Source organism: Equus quagga, chromosome 1 (genome assembly GCF_021613505.1).
Source record: "Equus quagga isolate Etosha38 chromosome 1, UCLA_HA_Equagga_1.0, whole genome shotgun sequence".
Lineage (NCBI taxonomy): Eukaryota > Metazoa > Chordata > Mammalia > Perissodactyla > Equidae > Equus > Equus quagga.
The window spans coordinates 17,343,470-17,362,422 of NC_060267.1; the positions used below are offsets into that span (position 1 = coordinate 17,343,470).

Below are 18,953 nucleotides of genomic sequence, written 5' to 3' on the forward strand. Positions count from 1 at the left end.
TAATCAGTTGCTTCCATGCAAACAGTTTTCTGGTTGTCTCTCTGAAAGTTCTTTTCCTACTTAATGTGGTCTTTGATTTTATTTATATAGGGACAGGGAGGAAAAAAGAGGGAAAGAATTAGAGGACTGTTCAAAAACGTTCCTCTTTAAACCTTACAGTTAATTTTGGGGAGACCTTTTGAACACAGCTCTAAAATCAGTGAAATGATTGTGAGTGCCTTTGCACTCTACGGGGGAATTTTATAGAAAAAAATTATTTCAAATTGAAAAAATTTTTTTAAACCATAGGGGAAAAACGTTTAAGTCATATGTATTTTAATATTCAGTATTTCAGACTTTCTTGGGGCATATTTTTAAAACAGGTTTGGGCTATCCAAATTGTTCTTCCAGAGTTCTTGTAAATGCTAAGAGAACATGGAGTTGTTAACTAGATGTTCCGAACTTATTATAGCTAGTGTGTGTTTTGGGGGATAACTTTTTATTTTGATATGCTTTCAGACTTACAGAAAAGCTGCAAGGATAGTATCAGGGAATAAATGATTTCAAGATAACATGATAAGAGTAATGATGGTGGTAAGCAGCAAGTGCCTTGGGGGAACATGAAGGAGGGCCATTTAACCCAAATTAGGGAGTCGAGAAAAGCTTTCCTGAGGAGGTGGCTTCTAATTCAGGTCAAACTCCCGAATCATAATTTCAGAGCATGGCTATTTGGGCGCAAAGACAAAGTAGTAGTAAGTTAAGCTTAAGGCAATACATGCCTGCCAGCTGGACAGCTGCAGCTGTCTGATTATCCATTACAGAAGCTTTTATCAGAGTTCAACTGAACATCCCTCAAGTGTTTGTTGAGAAGCTGCATGAATCCATATGACCTTCCATTTTTAAAAGGTAAATAATACATGTACACAGTAAAAGAAAATTTTAAGTGCAAAACGATAATACACTGTATATTGAGTGAGAGGTCTTCCTTTCACCTGACCTCATTTGTGCTCCCTCACTTCTTCCTCTTAAGGACAGCATTACCAGTTTTTGGCGTGTCCTTTGGAGATAGTCTGTAGATGTACATGTGTGTATTCTCCTTTTTACTATGTAATGATAGCACACTGTTCTATGATGGATTTTCTACTTAAAAATGTACCTTGGAGATTGTTTCCTATCAATACATGTAGATCTGCCTTATTTATAATAGCTGCATGGTATTCCATCCTATGAATGTACGTAGTTTATTTAACCAGTCCCCTGCTAAGATCTAGGTTGTTTTTAGTCTTTTGATAGTGCAAACAATGCTATGGGAAATATCCTTTAGGATATTTAGTGTTTCTTTAGGATGCGTTCTTAGAAGTGGAATTGCTGAGTCAAAGGATATGTAGACTTTTGTCATTTTACACAGAAAATGTAACTTTATTAGCATTTTTATCTTGTAAAACAGTCTTACAACTTTTGATAAGGAATGGGAAAAAATAGTTATATTAAATTTAACCATGAGCGCCATTTTTCTGTTGTTGATTGCTGTTTGATAGGAAACTTACTGGCTTTAAGACAAGGTGGCACTTTATAGTTAGAGGTGAACTAGAATATCAAAGTAGTATTAATCGTAATTATCGAAATATTGCTGGGTTGATTCTGGTTGCTTGTATCGCAACCTCATCTTTTCCTTAATGTAATTAAATGACTGAAATGACCTGGTGGTGCCATCCTAGAGAGAAAACCCATCTTAATATTAACTTACTGCTTCCATGTGGTGTTACGTTGTCATGGAGACTTAAATAGTGTGCGGCTCACAAAGCATAACTGACCCTCACTGTTCCCTGTCCTGTTATGTTTTATGGACACTGTAAACAATGGAGCTTATGGTGTGCTGACTCAAAGTTTTGATGAGAAAGTTGGAATCTAGAGTCCATTTTCTCTCTTGGAATAATACATTCCTGAGATTTCAGAGAGATGACCAGACTTCTTGTATTTTATCCACTCTGTATGTAATTAGTATAGGAATAATCACTTAGAATACTAATAATAATTAAAAATTTCATCATGACAGGGCTGGCCCCGGGGCCGAGTGGTTAAGTTCGTGCGCTCCGCTGCAGGCGGCCCAGTGTTTCGTTGGTTCGAATCCTGGGCGCGGACATGGCACTGCTCATCAAACCACGCTGAGGCAGCGTCCCACATGCCACAACTAGAAGGACCCACAACGAAGAATATACAACTATGTACCGGGGGGCTTTGGGGAGAAAAAGGAAAAAAATAAAATCTTTAAAAAAAAAATTTCATCATGAAATATTTCTGTCTAAAATTATTTGTCACTTTTGCAGACTACAGGCTTGGAAAAACACTGCTATCTCAATTGTTTCTTTTTTAAATATAACTCTTAAAAGCCTGTTTTGGATAGGAGTCGTCTTCAAATGTATTAAACATTTCTGTGCCTTCTTTTTTTTTTTTTTAAAGAGTTTATTTTTCCTTTTTCTCCCCAAAGCCCCCTGGTACATAGTTGTGTATTTTTAGTTGTGGGTCCTTCTGGCTGTGGCATGTGGGATGCCGCCTCAGCATGGCTTGACGAGCAGTGCCATGTCGGCGCCCAGGATCCAAACCAGTGAAACCCTGGGCCACCGAAGCGGAGCACAGGAACTTAACCACTAAGCCACGGGGCCAGCCCCTCTGTGCCTTCTTAAACAGGGTATCAACCATCACTACAAAAGTAATCTAATTTAATCAGTTCTTGGTGAGTAGGGCCATGATTAGAAACTTGAGTTGTTCTTAATAATAATAATATAATATTAATAATATATTAATAGTAATATTTTAAATAATAATGTTCTCAGAGCTGATTGAAATATAAGCAAGGACTTTTTTGGCTCATACCAAATGGCTCAAGACCTTTTCCTGTAAGAGCCATAGTCTCAGATCTGATTTGTGGTTTCTAATTTATTATGGGTTAGGATAACCTGATAACTTGGCTTCTTAGAATTATATATAAAATAAAAGTAAAAACGTTCTGGGTGGGGCCAAGGAGCTGTGCTGTGATTGGAATCCAAGTGGCTACTGATACTCGGTGTGGTCGGATATGTAAATCCCATTTTGGTGAGGAGATCTTGTAACTGGCTGAAAGAGAGTTTGGGTTTAGAAAGTGTCATTGAGGTCTGTTGGCTGGTGTTTAGCCATCTGGTGGCTCAAAATCTGATAGGAGGGACGTGGCTAGTCGTCCATTATAACAAAATAGTTGATATGGGTGACGATAGAGATGAAAGATTATGTTTTCCAAATTAACGAGTGGTGGTATGATTTACACCCCAGAAGACAGATGAAACGTAAAATCCCCTTCAGATCTGAACTCTGTAATTTTATAAGATAGGTATAGAATATGTTAGTAGATTATCTAAAAAAGAAAGTAGAAGCAAAAAAGGGACAAGAGTGGAAAAGACTAAGCAGTAAAAGAAAGCTAAAGGAAGGCTTCATGACTTTTTCAGTAGGATAGTTGTTATTGAGATTTAAGTGTGTGAGGGGGTAACAATAAATATTACCTTGTCTTTTCCCTTCTAAATTTGGAATCAACTGGGAAGTAGATTCTTTAATTACTTAATTGAAATAAAAAAAAAAAAACACCCTTAACGGTGGGGCTGACTAGAGAATATGCCATAGATCTGTGGCCAAATGGGCTTACTAATATCCTCCCATCCCCCCAGTTAAACTTAACCCAATAGGATGCTGGACATCTGGGACACCCCATCCCCCACAGGTTGCTTATTGCAGGATGGAGGGAATTGCTGGCATCCTGCAGACCATGCCTGGTCCTGTTGGTCCTTAGCTCTCCTTGAGAGCCCAGGAGGGGAGGGCCATGGTCATTAGTTTCTTCTCCCAGTTGTTGAAGGGTTGGGGAATGAGATCTGAAACATTATAGCTGAGGTCTCTTCTCAGGGAACTTTGAGGCTGAGAATAGTGATCCTCCACTACCAGTATGCTGGTGATGTGCTTTTCTCCCCCTTCCCAGAAAATTGAAGCATTAACTTAAATTGTTAGATCAAGAGAGTTACAGATCGCTGTCCTTAAAAACTCGTAAAAATGGGGCGAAATCAGTCTGGTTTTAGATATTTGGGTTAATCTGGAGGCAAAAGCAGAGACTGCGTGGTTGCCTAGCACCTCTCTGTGGATGTTCCTTAAGAAGTATTTGCCAAGGGGCTGGCCCAGTGGCTTAGTGCTTAAGTTCCCGCGCTCGGCTTCAGTGGCCCAGGGTTGGTGGGCTCAGGTCCCAGGTGAAGACATACAGACTACTCATCAAGCCATGTTGTGGCAGTATCCCACATTCAAAATAGAGGAAGATTGGCATGGATGTTAGCTCAGGGACAATCTTCCTCAAGCAAAAAAAGAGGAAGATTGGCAACAGATGTTAGCTCAGGGCCAGTCTTCCTCACTACATATACACACAAAAAAGTATTTGCCTACTTCTCCAAAATACCTTCTGCTTCAGTTTGGTTTTGAAGTCTTCCTAGCAAAAATGTGTTTAAGACTTTTACATTTTTTACTAAATAAATTTTAATCATACTCTGATAACTAATTATTTTCGAGGTTATCTAATTCAGTAGAAGAATTACTTTTTTCACCCAGTAAATGTTGATTTGTACAGAGTAACAAAATGCTGGTTCTGAACTTGTTTGTTTTTGCTAATTCCTCCCCCTCCTTTTTCTCCTTTCCAGAATCCTATTCTAAGAACTCCGGCACTCAGGTATCCACCATGGTGTTGGGTCCTGAACAGAAGATGCCAGATGGTAATTTACAGCTTTGTGTTATTGTCTAATTTTTGTTTGGTTTTAGGCTTAAGTCAATAATATAAATTTACATTATTTTCCTTCTTCCCTATTCCAACAAAAATTGTCCCCATCTCTTCTACCCCAGCCGACAATATCATCATGGAGACCTGCTCCATTCAGAAGTCACCATCTGGTGAATTGAAAATGGGTTTATAGGCACAGAGACCTGCCTCATATCTTACTTCTAATTCTGAGATGAGCCAAAATAGCTACAAGTTTGGCTTCTATAGCAGTAATGCTTGTGGGGCAGTATTATTTGCAGACCTGGCATAAAGACGTCCAGAGTGCTTTGGCTGCTCCTGGCACTTGAGATGTGTATGGAGCAGTAAAATACTGAGTGAGCACCTTCTACTGTGTGTTTGATTAGAACTTCTTGAGTGCTTTGACTAATCGTTCCTAATACTAAATTTCCCCTTTAGAATTTCCATTCCTTTTCTGTAAATTTCCTCATCAATTCAGGGCCACTTAAGATGAAGTGGGTCAGCTCCCTGTAGAAAGAAAGCTTTTGTTTGGCTAATTGGAGGTTGCAGGGATTTCTTGGAAACACTGAGATTAGAGTTTCGTGATTCAAAATAGCCATTTGATGGCTACAGCACACTGGGCTTTGTATCTTTCTGGCAGATTAGCCCTTTTCTCCCAGGCCCTCCCCCTCCCTGCATTTAAGATGAACTGCAAAATGCAGATCTCGAGGGAACACTGATGCTACTCTGAGAAGAGCCCTCCTGTCACGAGAGTGCCAGCACCCCGTGACCTGAAGCTCTTCACTGCAGACCTTAGTCAGGAGGCAGAGGGTTCTTGCGTGGTGGTTTCCCTGCAGCTGCAGATTTTAGCTTGAGCTGTGGGAGGATTTTGAAGCTTCCACATTTTTTGAGAAGCCTGACAGAGGTATAATGTCCAAGGATAATTCTTTGAGTAAGTCCTGCCCAATAATGGGGATGTGTGTGTGTGTGTGTGTGTGTGTGTGTGTATGTATGTATGTGTATGTGTTCCACTAGACTGATCTAGTTAGTTTCTTCTAAAAGTTACGATTTTAGGTACCAATGGGGCTAGTCTGGGAATGTTATATTTTGAGCCCTAGACATCAGTATTTTTAGAAGAAAGTGAAATAGGTCTGAAAATTGCCAATAGGAATAGAAGTGTGAAGGTAGGAAAACCATTTGTGAGATTAGTGTTAAGACTGATTTAGAGCTTAGTGACTGTGGAAGATGGGTGAGAGGGAGCTTTTTTACCATAAGCCTTTTTGTACTTCTTGAATTTTCAATGATGTGAATGTATTGCCTTTCAAAAATTAATTTATTAAAAATATAAATAAAAATAAACTATTGGAAATAAATTGTGCTAGAGTCAGGCTGGTCTTGTGCATTTAGGTATTAAAAAGATTTAGTTTCAGTATTACTAAGGTAGAGTTAGCATATTTGTTCATTTTTATTAATTTCTTCTCAAATCTGTTAATTCAGATGATGCTTCTGGAGACCATGGGGACTCTGCCAGTCTTGGTGCCATCAACTCTGCCTATAGTAACTCCTCTCTTCCTCAGTCTACTGGGCACTCAGAGGAACCCTTCACCACCTACTTTGATGAGAAAATCGCCATTCCTGAGGAGGAGGTTAGTGACAGGTTCTTGGAGGAGAATATTATTATTTAGGGAAAGCCTGTGAGTGAAAAGTCTGCCGGACAACTCAAGATCAACAGCCTTAGATCTAATTTTGGCAAGCAATCTCTGAAGACTGAAGTTTTGTAATCAGAATAAATACAAACTGTTGAGGAAAATGAGGGCCTTGAAAACAGTTGCCAAATTGTACTAGTGACTAATTTTTTGATTAAGAAAGCGTGAATTTCATGTTCCATTTTTACAGTGGCTTTTGTCCCATTTTGGTAATGGTTGGTCACAGAGGTATTGATATTGTTCCTTGGGTTTTCGAATAAGAGGCTGATGGAAGGAGCAGGGAAGGGAAGGGCTCTTATTTGGATAGAAAAGTGGCTCGTTGATAAGAATTGGATAAGATGGAAACTTGGACACACACAGTATCCAACATCCTAAATCCTTTGTTCTTGTGAAGCTGATATTGTTGCTTTATATGTGATAAAATAACAGATTAGTAGTGAATTAGATGAGTAGTTTGGAGGTGATAAAAAGTTTGATTTCTTTTCTTCTCTTGTATAGTACTCTTGTTTTAGCTTTCGTAAACTCTGGGCTTTCACGGGACCAGGCTTTCTTATGAGCATTGCCTACCTGGATCCAGGAAACATCGAATCCGATTTGCAGTCTGGAGCAGTGGCTGGATTTAAGGTGAACATCTAGTCCTACCCCTGTCCCTTTTAAACACACACAACACACACCCTCACATCCTTTTTTTCTACCTTGCCTGTTGGACATCAACCCTGGGGGCTATATGCAGGTACTTCATTGGCAGTGACACTTAAGTACTTTCCCATCAGGTTTTTATTTTATTTTATCCCCATAGTTTCCATGAACAAAGGGGAACCTGCAGATGGGAGAAACTAAGGCTCAGAAAGGTACAAGATGACAGAGAAGGTCGTGTGCAGAATCTGATACAGATCTCGGGTCACTTGATTCCTGACCTGGGCTCTTTCCTGAATGTAGTGTTTCCCATTCATGTTGCCAAACAACCAAACAAAAAAACCCCAGTTGTTTAATAGTGTTATGGTGGGATTTTGTTCTTTAGTTGCTCTGGATTCTTCTGTTGGCCACCATTGTGGGGCTTCTGCTCCAGCGCCTTGCAGCTAGACTGGGAGTGGTTACTGGCCTGCATCTTGCTGAAGTGTGTCATCGTCAGTATCCCAGGGTGAGTAATGTACTGTCTGTCTGTTACTCATCATAAGAATCTATGTGTCTGGCAATATGTGCTGGCTCCACTGTACTGAAACGGTGGAGAACATGACAGTCCCAAGGGAGATTTTATAACCTCTCTTGCTGCTAAGCTATGGTTCTTGGCTCCTTCAAAATCTAACTTGAGATTCACCTTTTTCCCAGAAAGTTTCCTTAGAAAATTGCTGTTTGAGTAAAAATTTATCATTCACTTTGTTTTCTGGCATCTAGCAGTGCCCAGCCCATGGAGAGGGAGGCCTACTCTCTCTAAGCACTTTCATTCATACATCCATCCATATTACTCCATCACTTGGCGTTATACATATTTACTTTTTTGACTTTGCCATCAATTTGAAAAAAGTAAGTTTTTTCCTTTTATTACAAACTATATGTGGCAGGATCTTTGGATTTGCAACTAATTATTTTTCAATTTACCCTGACCCTGGAGGTTATGCTGTCCTCTAGATCTTCCTTCTGGACATTTCGGGCTTTCTTATGGCCACCTAAGGCAGGAATGGATCCTATGTCTGGAAGATAGCTTTAACCTAGCTTCATTTCTAGATAATATACTAATCTACCTCTGATTTGTCATAAGTGTTTAGTTTCCTTTCCTGGCTGTGAGAAAGTATCTTTATCTGCTTTATTTTTTTCATATATGCTTCTCAAAAAAACCCTTGGTAATTTATCATTTCTTTAGCTTCTCTTTCTTCATGTACCTTAACAGTTGTTCTGTGTGACAGAGTTTTTGGATAGTAGGTACCTGGAGGTGGTTTTCTTTTCCTGGCCTCAGTGAGCCAGCATTAACCAAATTTGTCTTTCAGCTGGATTGTTTGACCAGATTAGTTTCCTATTTTGTTATACACCATCCAATTCCAACCACTTTTCCCAGAGCTGTTTTGCATGTCCATCCTTTTTCACTTTCTTCTGTATTATTATTACATTAAGGATGGCACTAGCCTTTTCACATGTGTTTTGTCCCTTCAGCTATGGTCAGGATAGATATTTTCTTCTGCACTCATTTTCTATTCTCTCCTGGATAATATTTTGACCATATTAGTATCTTCATTTTCCCCTAAAACTTTTAGAATTATTTTTAGACAGGAAATTTTAAGTGGAAATTAATGAATGGAAATTCCACTCCTCTCTTGAGTGGAAGGGAAAGAGAAAAAGTTAGGATCAGCTGCTGCCCTGACCTTGGCTCATAGGCTCTGCCACGTGGAAGCACCTTTGCCTTTTCCAGCTAGCGGCTACAATACGATGATGGGCCAAGTGGAGCAAAGTTCTGGTACTTCATCTCTAGACTGAATGCTTATAAAGAACTGTTTATGGGTCATTGCCAAAGTGTGAATTCTAAACTATGGAGGAAAATCTTAGAAATGATTAATTAGAATTGTGTCTTTCTGCTGTTTGGTATTTAGGTCCCACGAATTATCCTGTGGCTGATGGTGGAGTTGGCTATCATTGGCTCAGATATGCAAGAAGTTATTGGCTCAGCCATTGCCATCAATCTCTTGTCTATGGGAAGGTGAGGGGGTTTTCCTTTAGAAAGTAATCAGCATTTTGCTAGATTTCAAAGCAAATGTAAAAACAAAAACCCAACGCATTGTCAATTTTTAAGATTCAACTCAAGTATTATTTTTTTTTGTGGAACCTTTCTGGAACCAGTTTCTTCTCCCCTGGCAGATGTAGACTCGATATCTTCTATGTTCTTATGCCAGGTTATACATACCTCTATTATACAGTGTGTGGCATTTGTATTACAATTATTTATTTGTACGTCAGTTTATCCCACTAGAAGGTGAGCTCCTTAAAGGGTAAGACCATACTTTTCAGCTTTGTATCCTAAATGTCTGACATACTAGAACAATCAAAGTTTAAATGAATGTAATTCAGTTGATGGTGTGATCTAAACTACTGAAGGCCTGGCCTCCTGTCACTGTCCCTTCTCTCTTAAGTTCTTGCTTTTCCATGTGTTGTATATCTGGACAGTTGTTGGGAAGAGTGTTTCTCAGCGTTTTTCTTTCCTTTAATTTCCATTTCTTTTTGTGTGTGTTTGTGAGGAAGATTGGCCCTGAGCTAACATCTGTTGCCAATCTTCCTCTTTTTGCTCAAGGAAGATTGTCGCTGAGCTAACATCTGCCAATCTTCCTATACTTTATGTGGGATGCCACCACAGCGTGGCTTGAGTGGTGTGTGGATCTGCGCCCAGGATCCAAACCTGTGAATCCCAGGCCACCAAAGCAGAATGTGTGAACTCAACTGCTGTGCCACTGGGCTAGCCCCCCTCTTTTTGAAAAAAAAAAAAAATCAAAATTAAAAAAATTTTTTTAATTATTTTTTTTGGGTGAGGAAGATTGTCCCTGAACTAACATCTGTGCCAGTCTGCCTCCGTTTTGTATGGGGGACACTGCCACAGCATAGCTTGATGAGTAGTATGTAGGTCCATGCCTGGGATCTGAACCCACAAACCCTGGGCCACCATAGCAGAGCATGCAAATTTAACCACTGTGCCACTGGGCCAGCCCCTTATCTCCATTTCTCATCTCTGACCTAGGGTTCCTCTCTGGGGTGGAGTTCTCATCACCATTGCAGATACCTTTGTATTTCTCTTTTTGGACAAATATGGTAAGGAGAGTGGGAATGGAGGGATTAGTCAAAGGAGCCACTTTCCATCTTGTGGCTGATGGGGAAGTCTGCCTTCTGTGAGCTCACTGCTGCATTTTTCTCTTTAGGCTTGCGGAAGCTAGAAGCATTTTTTGGCTTTCTTATCACTGTTATGGCCCTCACATTTGGATATGAGGCAAGTATTATAGGCGATTCATTACCTTTTTAAAACAAAATTTTTTTTCCCTTTTATTTTAAAAGATAGTATAATGCTAGGATGGTTTAATTGTATATGTGTTAACAAAAAGCCAGTTCATCCCTGGGCCAATTTTGAAGGAATATGATGTATAGCAAAGAGTAGTGCCCAGGAAGGCCTGCAGGGACTCCTAGGTCAAAAATGACTAGACTTTCTAGGACTTTCCAGACTAGACTCCCTGGTTCCAAGTTGGCCATCCTGACAACAGAACAGCCTTAGAGAAAGTTAGGGAGGAGATTACAGGTTTATTCTTGGCTTTTAACTTAGAGGGTTCGGTTTTGCTATCCTGGTTTGTATTAACTACAGCTTGAACTTTCCCTGTATTACAACAGTTAAAACTAGGGAATATAGTGGATATTTCCTGATTTGTGCCCCAACCCAAACATTCCTGGGAATCAGTACCATTATATGCAGTAAGAGCATCTTTCTATGTCCAATCGTTATAAACTGATTTCTGCTTATTGGCCTGGTTAAACTTTAACAAATATATCTAGGGCCAGCCCGGTGGCGCAGCGGTTAAGTTCGCACATTCCACTTTAGCAGCCCCAGGTTCGCCGGTCCAGATCCCAGGTGCGAACATGGCACCACTTGTCAAAGCCATGCTGTGGTAGGTGTCCCACCTATAAAGTAGAGGAAGATGGGCACGGATGTGAGCTCAGGGCCGGTCTTCCTCAGCAAAAAGAGGAGGATTGGCAGCAGTAGTTAGCTCAGGGCTAATCTTCAAAAAAAAACCCACAAAAAAACAAAAAATATATCTAATCTATGAGTAGATTATGCAGCTTGCTCTCAGGTTTCCAAGAGAAATGCTGAACCAGGAAAAAATACATGTAAGAAGTGTTAATGAATGAGTCTCAGCATATGCTAGTGGCAAACGTAAGTGATTTTTAGATGAACATAGATGAACAGAAGCATGGTAAATGTGGATAATCAGAATTTACTCTGTATTTCTGGATCTGTCTCATAGGAGTTATTGTGAAGCTCATATCAATAAGGCACTTAGCAGCCATTTTATTCCTTTAGAATATTAATTACATTCTATACTCATCTATTTTGTATATCTAGAATATGATACCCTGGTACTGAATTCTCTGACCTCTGGCAGCAAGCCCCTTACGCTGCTTGCTTTTTTGATAATTCCGTATTCCTCATTGTCCTAGATAGTTGTTGAAGAAGAAGGAGTTGTAAGGAGTAAAGGATGCTGAGCATTTCCAGTGCTTAGTCTCATTTTGCAGTAAAGGCTAATAGTTGTCATTTGGTTTGTAGTATATTACAGTGAGACCCAGCCAGAGCCAGGTACTCAAGGGCATGTTTGTGCCGGGCTGTTCAGGCTGTCGCACCCCACAGATTGAGCAGGCTGTGGGCATCGTGGGAGCTGTCATCATGCCACACAACATGTACTTGCATTCTGCCTTAGTCAAGGTGAGCAAGGCCGTTATCTCAGTGGCCTCTTGGATCGTTCATCGGGGGGCTGACCAGTTGCAGGGGACACCACTTAGTTTACAACAGTTAAGAGTCCTGAATGAGCAAGTTGTTTTCCCATGGTTGGACGTTTATAAACTCCACACACTTGGACTCTGTTTTTATCCCCCTTGGTGACCAGAGATAACTGACTCCACAGAGAAGCTGGGACTAAAGTTCTTCATAAAAGGCCTGAAAGTGCACTCTGTCTCTTGTGTTTCCATCTCAGAAGCCTGAGTGGCCTTGTGGAGGTCAGGAGTAAAGGAGCCCAAACAGGCTTTTACCAGTCAGTCTTACACAATAGTTTGCTGAGAGATTTCAGAGACCTTTGTAATTAAGGTTATACACCTCTTAGGACTGAAATCAGCTTGTTTTTGTAGGTCAGTGGTTCTTCTAGCCACAATAACTAAGAGCTCACTAGTCACTTAGTCACTCTTCCCTATTTGGGGAGTGTGCAATGTCGTCAAAGGGTCATGAAGTTCTTACTCAATGAACTAGGATGTAAGTGAGTTCTCTCATAATTCATCTGGTCAATTGTTTGCTCTCTAAATCTTTTAGCTGACTCTAAACTCTTGAAATATTACAAGGAAACTTGTTCCAACTAGTCAAAAAATAACTGCTCTTGTTATCTCTCTAGTCCAGACAGATAAACCGAGCCAATAAGCGGGAAATTCGAGAAGCCAATAAGTACTTTTTCATTGAATCCTGTATTGCTCTCTTTGTTTCCTTCATCATCAACGTCTTTGTTGTCTCAGTCTTTGCTGAAGCATTTTTTGAGAAAACCAATGAGCAAGTGGTGAGTAAGCCAGGGTCATGAGTGGTAGTAAATGTGAGGGTAAGGTGAAGGCTGGAATGGGGTAGGAAAATATGACAATGACTTGGACCTCAGGGGAAATAGATCTCTAGCCTCAGTGCTGACCCCTAAATCACTGCACTGGTCAGGGTCTATAGTCTGGGGACTGACCAAGCTTAGACCCATCTTTCCCAGCTTTTGGCTAAGAAGGGAGCTTGCCTCAGACTAAAGATTGCCTTATGCTGTTGGTGGCTTCACATCTATTTGGCTCTTTGTCATCCTTGTTTGTTTCCTGTTTATCAACTGCCAGTCCTGCCATTTGGTGTTCAGGACAGGTTGGGAAGAGTCAACAAACAGAAAATAGACCCTGTGGCTGGGACAGACTGTTTTGTCAATTTGAATTCTCTGTCGCCTTGATTCCTGACCACCTATCTAGTTTTGATCACCACTTTCTTTCCCATCTATAAGACCTCTGATTTCTGGTTCTGCTTGGACTAAGGACTCCCTCTTCTGGGTGTCCTCTCATATTTGAAGCCATCTTAAGGGCCCTCTCCCCCTTTCATTATTTAAAATGACCCAGGATTTATGTATTACCATGCACACTCTAACTCAGTAAATATTTTTGATTACACGGGGGTATAGAAAGATTATGGAGGAAGACCACACGTGACATTACAGCCAGTCTCTGTCCCCATCACAACCTGTATCCAGTGTCTTACCTCCAGCCTATGTCTCATAAATGACTTGCATGTGATCTGTAGGAGACCTCTTCTTATCTGGTCCTTGCCTTGAAAATAAAAGTTGCTTCTAAACTGCTTTGTGTTCCAGGTTGAAGTGTGTAGAAACAGCAGCAGTCCCCATACTCACCTTTTTCCTAACGATAACACAACACTGGCTGTGGACATCTACAAAGGGGTAAACCTTCAGATTTGTGGTCTTTGCTCCTGAATCAGTATTCTGGGAATAGTATCCAGTCTTTTCTGTGGGTTCACTTCAGAGCTGAGGTCATCTTGTCTGGAATGTCATTTATTTCAGAGGTTCAGATGCCAGACAAACATTTTGGATTACATAGAGGGAATAGAGGATAAGCTGGAAAGATGAATTGTATCAGCAATTCCCAAACTTGTGTTGACAGTATATTGTTCTATAGGATATTAACTGGGGTGACTAAAGGAAGTGTTCCTGATAAAGTGCTCTTTATTGGGGTCTCTCACTTCCTTTTATGTTGGTTACATTGTGAACCTCCAAGAGTAGAATTATTTATTTGACCTTTCTCTTCACTCTTATTACCATCTTCCAGAATAGCATGTTAAGGGATATAATTTGAGAAATGTGGTGCAGGCCTTTTTTTTTTTTTTAAATATTTAAGATATAGGTTGAGGATGAAGGCTTTAGGACCCTGGAGAAGAGAAGGGAGTAGGCTGAGGAGTGACGGAACATCCAGCAAAATGTAGGTTGAAAGCCTTTATGATGAGGTCAGGACCTGGGTCTAGCTTTGGGGATAGTGCCAGTGCGGCACTTGGTGTAGGTGGGCGCGTGGCAAAGAAGAGGGAGAAATGCCACGGAGAAGTGCTGTTTTGGGTGTTATCTAAGCTGATCATTGACACATACATATCTTTCTCTCTTGCTCCTCCCAGGGTGTTGTGCTGGGATGTTATTTTGGGCCTGCCACACTCTACATCTGGGCAGTGGGCATCTTGGCTGCAGGACAGAGCTCCACCATGACAGGAACCTATTCTGGCCAGTTTGTCATGGAGGTACGTGGTGTTTTGACTGCTATAGACTAGAGGAAGAGGACATTGCCTTTTTGTTACTTCTTCTTAATCCCATGCTTCTAAGGTCTTCCTGAACTTCCTTTGACCTTTTTCTTTTTCCAGACATTCATCCTGCTTCTGTGTTTTTTTCCAGGGATTCCTGAACCTAAAATGGTCACGTTTTGCCCGAGTGATTCTGACCCGCTCTATTGCCATCATCCCTACTCTGCTTGTTGCCATCTTCCAAGATGTAGAGCATCTAACAGGGATGAATGACTTCCTGAATGTTCTGCAGAGCTTACAGGTGAGGAAGGAGCTGGGGAAACTCACATCCCATTTAGTCAGGCAGTATAATGTATTGCTCTTAGGTCCCAAGCCTAGTGCTGGCTGCTGGGGAAAATTCAGAGGAAGAAAGAGGCGTGGTCTTGGTTTGCAGTAAATGTATATGAAATCCCTGTCATTAAAAGACTTTTAGAAATGGCATGATTTGTTAAAGCCTTTCGAATGGGAACTATAAGCTATAATTACATGTAGAACACAGAATTATTGTTCATTAATCCAACCAAACATTAAATAACTACTAGGTCCTATGGAGATTAAGAAAACAAGGCAGATACAAATATTTGTAAAGATCCTTGCGATCCTAATTGATGCTGGTTCATGACAACTTTACTGATTTTAGCATAATGCTCGAGCATGTTGGGATGATGGGAATAATTTCTCATGGGGTAGAGGAGACAGGGTCTTTGTTTCCCTTTTGCTAACAGCGCTGTTCTCTGGGGTGGTACAAGGACCCCAGTAGTCCTATCTGATCTTAATTCTTTCTTTTCCAGCTTCCCTTTGCTCTCATACCCATTCTCACGCTTACAAGCTTGCGGCCAGTAATGAATGACTTTGCTAATGGAATGTGAGTATACTCCTCTCAGTTCCCCAAAGATATGTGGGGGAAAGGTCTCTTTATCAAACAGCCCAGTCAGAAAATGAGTCATATAGGGGAACTATATGCTTTGAGAGATGACTGCTAGAGCTGCCCTCTCAATCTTTGGCTTAGAAGATGGAGACTGTGAATATAGTAAACGAGGGCAAGCACATTTTTCATTTCTAGGGGGAAAAGTTCAGCTTTTAGGGCTTTAACTCTTCAAACTCCAGCCCATGAAGTTTAAAGCGCCTTAATTTCATGTTAAATGATCTCAATGAGAAAGGCATAAGCTACCTTTTATATACATCTTTAAAGGATATTGGGTATTTGAAATGATTTGTTGCATCTCTAGGGATTCTCATGACTTGTTGCATTTCTAGGAACTTAAATAATAGGGATTATTTGGTAGTTTATTTTTTCCTCTTTCTCCCTATCAGTGTTTAACTTTGGCTCATTTAACCTAATCTGAGACATATTAAGAACCATTTTTCGGTTCCTTTCGAAATGTTGCCTACTCCTGTCCCGTCTACCTGACAAGACACAGTGTCCTTTTCTGTGTGTGGACAGGTTAGACTATTCTACCAGTCACTGTGCTGTTTCTTTTACAGAGGCTGGAGGATTGCAGGCGGGATCTTGGTCCTTATTGTCTGTTCCATCAACATGTACTTTGTCGTGGTTTATGTCCAGGAACTAGGCCATGTGGCATTGTATGTGGTGGCGGCTGTTATCAGTGTGGCTTATCTGAGCTTTGTGTTTTACTTGGTAAGTCCAGTCGGGAGGGGGCAGGGGCATAGGTTTCAGGGATGGTAGAGGTGGGGCTGACTGACACTTGGAAATGAGAAGACTGCAGGTAGCAATCTATCTCTGGGTTATTGAGACAATTTATGTGAAATTGTTAAATCAGGAATGGTTAAACAGTATTTTTAATCATAAAATTTACTTTGGTTCCTAAGAGCTATCATTTTTCTATTTCTGTCACTTCTGTCTGGTTTCTATTCTTACCAGTTCCTAACGAGAGAGTGTAGTATGTTTGAGGAACTAAAAGAAGAGCGGCAGTATAGAAAGTAGAGAGTGTACAAGCTGGGGTTGGAGAAGGGGCTGTGCAGTGTGATTTCAGAGCTTTGGGATGGGTCACAGGTGGATTCACAGCCCTCCCTGCTCAGCTCTGTCACTTAATAGCTGGACAATAAGGAAATAAGTAAATAGCAATATTCTCTCACTGAATTATTTTAGAATTATTTAAAAATGATGGTTATAAAACCATAGCCACATCTAAAAGGAATGTAGGATTATGTATACCCAGATGATAAAAATCTTTTTCAAAAGTCAAGTAAGTTATGTAAAATGGTAATAGTATTTGTCTTAGGATGCTAGGATTATGGATATATTATTTTCTCTATTTTCCAAAACTTCTGTAATGTTACTTATATTAATGAAAAACAGCTACAGCGACAACAACAACAAATCCACCTCCCTGTTCTGCACAGGTTTCTCTGAAAAACACAAGGGTTGAGGATTAGGGACAGCAGAATGTATACCGTATCTGCTGCAGAGAATGGTTAAGGATGGAGGCTGGACACCTGCTGTGGATTTTTATATCACTTACCTAGTCCCCCTGCTAATGTTTGCCACAGCTTAGGTACTTGATTGAAAAAATACTTTAGTGAATATTGAAAAGTTATGTCCTGGATTGATATAGCCCTTCTCTTTTCTTCCCTGGTAAATCTTGGGCACACTAAGATTATGCTGACCCTGTAATCTAGGGCCTTACTCCAAGGAAACCCAAGTAACTGAATATGTCCTTGACAGGAATTGTTTTTTATAATTTGCTGTAGAAGTTAAGGGAATCCTTCCTTCATGCAAATTGGTTATGAGGGTCCTAAATTGTCCTCAGTCAGCCTGAGACCGTTGAGATTGTTGAAGACCCATTTTGAAGGCTGAGGGCTGATTCTAGATTCTGTTTAGCTCCAAAACATGTACGTCATAGAGCAGCTCAAGAACTGTTCCAGTTGTTAGTCTGTCATTCATTCCCCCATCGTGAGGAATGGGGTAGGACTGAAGAAAAGTGGTCTTCAGGGAACTCCCAGTCAGAGAAAACAAACAAACCACAAACACAAAGCAGTATGAACAGAGGGAACTCAGTATTGAAAATAGTATAGAAAAATTTTGTTGAGGAAGGCAGATTCCAGGATGTTTTGAAGGGAGTGTGGGGTTGACAGAATGATTTGGGCAGCCTTGGTGGTAGAAGACAGGCAAAGCCATATGTTCACGGAAGAGAGCAGGTTTGCATCTGAGCGGTGCAGTGTGAGCAGTCATGGTGGGAAAGAGGGCTCTTCAGAGAGGCTGGTAAATGATGACCATATTTTATCTTCCAGAGTTGGCAATGTATGATTGCACTGGGCATGTCCTTCCTGGACTGTGGGCACACGGTAAGCATCTCTAAAGTCCTGCTGACTGAAGAAGCCACCAGTGGCTATACTAAGTAAACACTGGATCAGTCTGTCTGTCTTCCGCAGGTAGCCATCAGAGCCAGTGTGTTTCTATGGTTTACTGTGTGAACATAGCCAAAAGTATGTGCTGTTGCACAAACTGCATTTAGGACTCAACTGTTTGCTGGGGAAGACTTTGTTTCATGTATGTTTGAAAGATGGGATTTTTTTTTTCTTCCTGACGTCCTAACCTGGGAACTGGATTAGGTAGGATCTTTGAAAAACTGACATTTGCTGCTATCGTTCCAACACTAAACTCTTAAGAGCTGCCCAAGGGCCAACTTGTTTTATCCTTTTGAGAGAGAATCCTCTATGCGTGATTCTTAACCAGGCTATATGTTAAAAAAACGTACTTGGAAAATGCAGTAAGTTTTTCATGATACAAATTACCAAATGGGTATGCAAGTTTTGTTTATCAAAAGATAATGGATTCTAAAAGGCTGGGAAATACTTTCCTTATGCATACTCTTTCAATTATTTTAATTATAAAAAATAAAATCTCCACTAGAGTGGTTTTGTCCATATTAAATATAAAAGTATGAGACATTTACCTCTATCAGATTCAGGATTCTTTCAAGTAATTTCCACTTCAGATTTCTGAGTGGAAGTTATGAAGGATGAGAAAGCATAAATAAATGGACAAATAGCAAAACTCACCTGTAGAAGGTGGTTACTACTTACCTTTGAAAATTACTTTGAAGATTTTCCTCAGAGATTGAAAGTTTATCAGGATTTTCCCAGGAGTCCCTGTTTTAATCATGTTAAAACAGACCTTTCCGGATGATATTTACTCTCGAGCATATAGAGTTTGTAAAATCTTCACTGCCTCCTCCAGGAGGATAGTAATAAAAAAGATGGGAATGTTTATGAACTGATGTTCTCATCAGACTTTGGGGTGAGGCAAAAAGACTTGAAAGGAGAAGAGCAGCCATCTGTTTTACTCCTGAAAGCCACCTCCTGCCAGAATCGTCATGGTTTTCTGATGCATGTCCAAGACAACTTGCACGACAGTCTCAGGAGCTGTGGACCTAACCGTTGCAAAGCTCTCTCCCTC

At 40.5% G+C, this 18,953-nt stretch overlaps 1 protein-coding gene across 6 annotated transcripts in view; it reads left to right on the plus strand.

The window, feature by feature from the left end:
- SLC11A2 (solute carrier family 11 member 2) overlaps window positions 1–18,953 on the plus strand; it is a 39,861-nt gene that overhangs the window by 7,038 nt on the left and 13,870 nt on the right. For 5 of the 6 annotated variants that reach the window (XM_046656843.1, XM_046656880.1, XM_046656870.1 and 2 more), the window contains exons 2-16: window positions 4,683–4,754; window positions 6,254–6,402; window positions 6,961–7,086; window positions 7,484–7,603; window positions 9,045–9,151; window positions 10,181–10,251; window positions 10,359–10,426; window positions 11,750–11,905; window positions 12,582–12,740; window positions 13,566–13,652; window positions 14,375–14,494; window positions 14,646–14,795; window positions 15,325–15,398; window positions 16,019–16,172; window positions 17,786–17,839. In XM_046656843.1, coding sequence (XP_046512799.1) covers window positions 4,683–4,754; window positions 6,254–6,402; window positions 6,961–7,086; window positions 7,484–7,603; window positions 9,045–9,151; window positions 10,181–10,251; window positions 10,359–10,426; window positions 11,750–11,905; window positions 12,582–12,740; window positions 13,566–13,652; window positions 14,375–14,494; window positions 14,646–14,795; window positions 15,325–15,398; window positions 16,019–16,172; window positions 17,786–17,839 — 1,667 coding nt within the window. Of the gene's footprint in view, window positions 1–83; window positions 886–4,682; window positions 4,755–6,253; window positions 6,403–6,960; window positions 7,087–7,483; window positions 7,604–9,044; window positions 9,152–10,180; window positions 10,252–10,358; window positions 10,427–11,749; window positions 11,906–12,581; window positions 12,741–13,565; window positions 13,653–14,374; window positions 14,495–14,645; window positions 14,796–15,324; window positions 15,399–16,018; window positions 16,173–17,785; window positions 17,840–18,953 lie in introns of those variants that run through there. The other variant, XM_046656852.1, reaches the window with a different exon arrangement.